At 34.7% G+C, this 5,756-nt stretch overlaps 1 protein-coding gene across 1 annotated transcript; it reads left to right on the plus strand.

Moving 5' to 3' along the window:
- Positions 1-339: 339 nt before the first annotated feature.
- LOC110621305 (THO complex subunit 7A) lies at positions 340-5,106 on the plus strand. Its single transcript, XM_021765537.2, has 3 exons — positions 340-542; positions 1,363-1,978; positions 4,702-5,106. Exons 2-3 carry the CDS (start codon positions 1,388-1,390, stop codon positions 4,831-4,833), a joined length of 723 nt encoding a protein of 240 aa, XP_021621229.1. The 5' UTR covers positions 340-542; positions 1,363-1,387; the 3' UTR covers positions 4,834-5,106.
- Positions 5,107-5,756: the final 650 nt, after the last annotated feature.

The raw sequence follows: 5,756 nt of genomic DNA on the forward strand, positions 1-5,756 counted from the left end.
TTATTTAATTCTTACTTTACAAAAAATTTATTAATTAATTTTTAAATTTTAAAAAATATATATTAAAAACGTTTTTAAAATATTAAATAATTTATTAGTTAATTTTTTATATTATTTTTAAAAAATATAAATATTAAATATTTTATTATTTAATTTTTATTGTATGAAAATAATTTATTAATTAATTATTTAATTTTATAAATATATAAATTAATTAAAAATAACTAATTAATAAATTTTTTAAAATTTTAAAAAAATTTAATATATTTTTCAAAATTAATAAGATAACTATTGAAATTTCTAGTCACAACTAAATAGTGATTTTTCCCAAAAAGAATTTTAAAGAGCTAAACCTAAAGTAAAGTGTCCTGCAAAATACTCTCAACAAAAAGGCTCCAACCCACACGCCGACGCCCCATCCCGCCCCGGTCTCTTTGCTGTGCGTCCCTTGCCGCTGCTCCTTTTTCCCAGCTGCTGCTCCTTCTCCACCGCCGCTGCTCCTGTCTTGCCGCTGCTGTGACTTCTCCATCGGTTCCTCGCAGGTATTTTTTCACGATTTCATTTGGGCTTGTGTGGATGAGTTTTTGTTGGAAGTTTCTGTGGATGAGATTTGTATGGATGGGTTTACATTTGGTTGCGGTTGGGTTTGTGTGAGTGGATTTGTTTCATTTCTGGTTTAATTTTCTATGTGGAGGGGTTTTCATTTTCTGGTTTGTTTGATTTGTGTGGATGAGATATGAATTGCTGAGATTTGAAGTATTGAGATTTATATTTATGCTTTTCTGTGGGTTTGTGTTTATGGGTGACTAATGGGAAGTTTTTGCGGAACATGAAATGTTAGTTTTGTTTTATGTGGGTAATTTGTTGGTTTCTCTTTGAATATCGAGATTTTTGGGTTGCTTTTTTGAATATGTCCCATGAATATGCATATGTTACTGTTGGTGATTTTTGAATGGGTTTTTATTGCTCTGAAACTGCTGAAATTTTGAACTGTGGTTGGGTTTCAGTTGCAATGAATATGCTCTTCCAATAACGATAAAATTTGTGATTTTTGTATCTGATGTGCTGCGAATCTGTGATTTTATGTGCTGTATAGTTCGTTTGTGTTGATATTTTTTTTATTATATTTTTAAATTTGGTATTTAGTGCATCTTGATATGTCAACATTCAACTCTTTTGAATGTAGCATTGTGTCAAATTTCATTGCTTATGTAGTTATCTGAATTGAATTGTGTTGAAATAAAACTATTTCTCTTTGATACTGATTTTGATTTTTTAGTGAAATTTTCTTTAAAGTCAAGTTGTGTGTAAAACATGTTAATGTTATTTATTGATTTTTTTTTTGCATGTATGATTACACAGAAGGAATATTAGTGTGTCTTATTAAATGTTGAAAGGGAGGAAAGTTTCTGGAAGAGGTGAAACTGTTGGAGCAAATTATGCTTTTGGTCCGCTTGAAGATGACATAATCATAAAGCATAGGCTTCTCACCCGCACCACCACCACAAGGGGCGAACCCCCATTAAAGAAGCTTCAGAAGAAGTTCACCTCATTTGTTGTTGAGATTGAGAAAGATGAGGATAATTATAATGACTGTTTAAGGCTTTCCAAAGCCTTCTTGCAGGAGCTTTCTACCTTTGAGATTCCACTCCTCAAGAGCAAAGCTGTTATTGATTCAAACCGAAGAGAGAAGGAGAATTTTAATGAGTTGATGGTCGAGATAAATAGTCAGATTTCACATGCTCAATCTGATATTGAAGATTTAAAGAAGCAGCTTGAGGCGAGTAAAATTGAAAGGCAGCACAAAGAGGAGTGTGAGGCAATCAGAAAATTGATTGCTTTACAGCCACCAAGAGCAGAGACACAGAAGATTATACAAGACTTAGAGAAAGAGATTGCAGCATTGGAGGCTGAGAACACAGCTGGTTCAAGGTTGCTGGAGCTTCGTAAAAAACAGTTTGCTCTTTTGTTGCATGTGGTATGTGGCATTTTTCTTTCTTTCTTTCTTCCCTTTTTTTCTTATCATTTTTCATTTTTCCTAGTTCTTGTGGTAGATTTTATGTCTCATGTTAATATAAGATCATCAGATTCTCACCAGTGAGGGTAGTTGAAAGCGAGAGGGAGAGGGAGAGAGAATTTAGGGAGAAAATAGAAAATTTGCATTGATTAATCTTGTATAGTATTGAATTGCAGCTCACTCCATATTTTTATGCTATAATGCTTCTTGGGGTTGAATCAAATTTATCTATCAACTCCCATGATCGATGCCAAGAATTTCAGTAGTTGCCCATTATCACCATCTTCATCATTCTCCTCATAAACCTCACACTGGAAATATCAACAATAAAATCTTGCTCCACTCAGTGCCCTGTCTTCATTATTGGAAGTTTCTTGTGAAGCATCTTGTTCTTCGTTGGGTTTTCAAAAGTTTATCTTTGTTACAAAGATTGCAACCATCTTTATTATCTCTTGAATTGATTGCTCAAAAGTTTCCATTTTCTGATATAATTTTCCCATTCTCTCAATCACTTTTTCAAAACTTTGTTCCAACTACTCATCTCATTATTTTAATCCTCTATTTGGATTTTCCTACACTTTATTAAGAAGTATATTGCCGGAGATTGTACTTGATCTGGTAACCTTTTTAATTAGTAAATAAGGTGGTAGATTTGAATAAATGATAGGGTGTGCAAAGGGATGGATTTATTGAGACAGTGTGAATTGAGTCAAATGGGGTGCAACAACTTTCTTCTTCATCTCATTATAATTGTCAAGCCAACTAGCTGACAAGAATTCACCTGTCCTGTTTACTGTGCTTCTCCAATGTTTTCTGCATTATAAGCTGTAGTTGTTATTTGCAATGCTATATGATAGAGAAGCATGTAGTTTAGAGATCATATTGAATTCCATTAATGTCTATATGAGGGATGGGGAAGCAACAATTGAAGTGATGAATTATCAGCTGGGTGGAGCTATTACTAGGATGATTTAGTTGGCATATAAGAAAAGGAGTGAGAGACAGTTTTGGATTGGAGATTTGGTGTATTTAAAGCTTCAGCCATATGTACAGAAATTAATGCAGCAGTAACACCTTAAGTTGAGCTAGAGGTAATATAGGCCTTTGGCTGTTATAGATAAGATTGGAGCTGTTGCATGCAAACTGCAATCGCCTCAAGATGCTAAGATTCATAATGTCTTCCATGTTTCCCTGCTTAAACCTGCCGCTTGTAACATCACAGCCACTCCTGCATTGCCCACCTTATCTGCTCCTCTACTTCCATAACCACTTGCCATATTTGAATGAAGAATGGTAAAAAGAAGGAACCAAGCAGCAAGACAATTTTTGATCGACTGGGCTGGTACATATCCTGCTGAAGCAACCTGGGAATTAACAGATGATTTTCAGCTCCGATTGCCATCTTTCATTCCCTGAGGATAAGGAAGCTTTCAAGGAGGGAGCATTAATGTGGTATCATTTTAATTAGTAAATAAGGTGGCAAATTTGAATAAACAATACAGTGCGCAGAGGGATGGATTTAATTAATGGTGTGGATTGAGTGAAACGGGGTGCCGCAGCTTTCTTCTTCGTCTCTCCCTTGGGTTGTTATGCTGGTAATGCCAGCTTGCTCACGAGAATTCATATGCTCTGTTCACTGTGCTTTTCCCTTGATTTTTGCATTAGAAGTTGTAGTTGTTATTTGTGATACTATATAATAGTTAAGCATGTATTTTAGAGATCATAATTGACTTCCATTAATGAGAAGAATTCTCTTGTGAGAGCATTACTGTTATTTTGAGGTTTTTATTGGTGTGTGTTTGTTTGCACCAGTACTTCAATGATTAAAAAATTTCAAGAAAAAAAAAAGAAAATCAAGAAATAGCAGATATCTGATTCTCAGGGAGCAGAATAGGAACTCAGGGGAAGGAAATTCTGAGGGAAATCAAGAAAGTAGGAAGAAATCCAAGAATGGAAGAGGGAAAGAAATCTGAATAGAAGAAAGGGAAGAGAAACAGAAGAAAGGTGAATAAGAAAGGAAGATTGGAAAAGTAAGCAGAGAGGAAGAAGAATAGATGGAAAGAAGGAAGAAATCTCAGAAACAAGATAAAAAGAAGAAAAGGGGAAGAAGAGAGGAAGCAAAGAAAACAGAACCCTGGAATTTGCAAAGACAACTATTTATCTGCCATAGATGTGATTCCAATGAAGCATTTTCCCGTAGTAGACCACTTATTTAATGGCTGTAATACCAATTTGTCATGTAACCAGATTCTCCATGACAAACAATAGAGATTAGAGAGAAAACAAAGAAAGAAACGGCAGAAAATATAGTAGAAGAGAGAAAAGAAGAGAGAAGAAGAATTTAGAGAGAGAAATAGATGTTTATTGATTAGAACTTCAGAATAACAAACCTGAAGCTATTCCGGCTCTTTTATACCAATTTCTTCTAAAGACGATGTATAATTAACTGCTCCCACCATTCTTTTCCTTCCCCATCACATTTGTAACTATCTCCAGACATCTAAACAGAATACCAGCTCTTATTTGCTATATAGTAATGTACCTATATCTTTATTAATTGATATCGCAGGTCTTGTGGTCATACCATGGCTCTTGCATTCATTCACATGTAGTGTATACGTGTAAATGTATGTGTGTGTTTCTCTCTTGTTTTTCCCTCATCATTGTGTTTAACATCTTTGTAGGTTGATGAGTTGCAAAACAATATAGAAGAGGATCAGAAGAATTTGATGGAGGAGATGAGAATGGCAACAGAAGAACAGAAAAATGGGATGGATGATGCCAGTGGTGGCTCAGAAGCCATGGCTGTTGATTAACGACATATCTATCCATCTTGAAGTTGGAGAGTTGTGTTGTTTTTAAATACCTTGAGAGGCATAAATTACCATTGCAGGTCCAAAATGAGAACTGTAGTTGCATGTAAATGTTGTCCCCTACTGTTGTTATATATTAGCAACAATTCGGAGCTGAAAATGTTCTGTAGCTGTTCCCGCATTTCCCATATCAGGTTGTTGGAATTATGGAAACTTTGGTAAAAATATGTAAGCCCTCCAGCTCATCACAAATTTTCCAGGGTTTTCCTTTGATTATTCTTCTCTTAGTGTTTTACATGCTGTTCTTTCTACAAATTTTTGAATGCATAATGTTGATATTCGTATGGCTATTTAAGTGGTGTAAATGCTGTTCTTATAATGTTGCTGAACCGTGCAAATTAAATAATTTCCTGAATCTGTGAATAATGAGTTGGTGATTCAAGATTTGATAAAAATTATATAGGCATGTTCTCTGTTTTACAAGGCATATCTATGGCCATGAAATGTGGAACTTGAGTTCAATCATTTATTGAATTATGTTGCAAAATCTAAGAAATGACATAATTGAACTGCTGACAAATGTGATGCCACCCTGGAGAATTGCATGGAGTTGTATTCTTCTACCTCAGATTTCAACCTCCATTTGATCAGAGTTGGGTTAAGTTTGGTTTTCTTTCCTAGCTTACATAGATTAATATTTCAAGCATCTAAGCTTAGATTATAGGCAATGTCTGTAAAAGCTTGAATTTGATTTTGGTATTTGGCTATTAGGTTTTACCCAAAATTGCAGAGTGATAGTATGAGAAACTTCCCGGGTTGCCTGATGTGCTTTGGATTTTGATTATTGGCCATGATTTTGAAGAAAAAGCATTAACAGTAGCGAGGAAGGAGAAGTAGAAGCTCAACCTTTTGCTGTGCTTAACGGA

The sequence above is a fragment of the Manihot esculenta genome, chromosome 8, assembly GCF_001659605.2.
Source record: "Manihot esculenta cultivar AM560-2 chromosome 8, M.esculenta_v8, whole genome shotgun sequence".
NCBI classification, from domain to species: Eukaryota; Viridiplantae; Streptophyta; class Magnoliopsida; order Malpighiales; family Euphorbiaceae; genus Manihot; species Manihot esculenta.

What these genes read in the sequence shown, in the direction of transcription:
- LOC110621305 (XM_021765537.2), top strand. Translation starts at nt 1,388, where the DNA reads ATGTTGAAAGGGAGGAAAGTTTCTGGAAGAGGTGAAACTGTTGGAGCA. An exon ending in TTGCTCTTTTGTTGCATGTG is followed by an intron (nt 1,979 to 4,701) that starts GTATGTGGCATT and finishes ACATCTTTGTAG; the next exon opens with GTTGATGAGTTGCAAAACAA.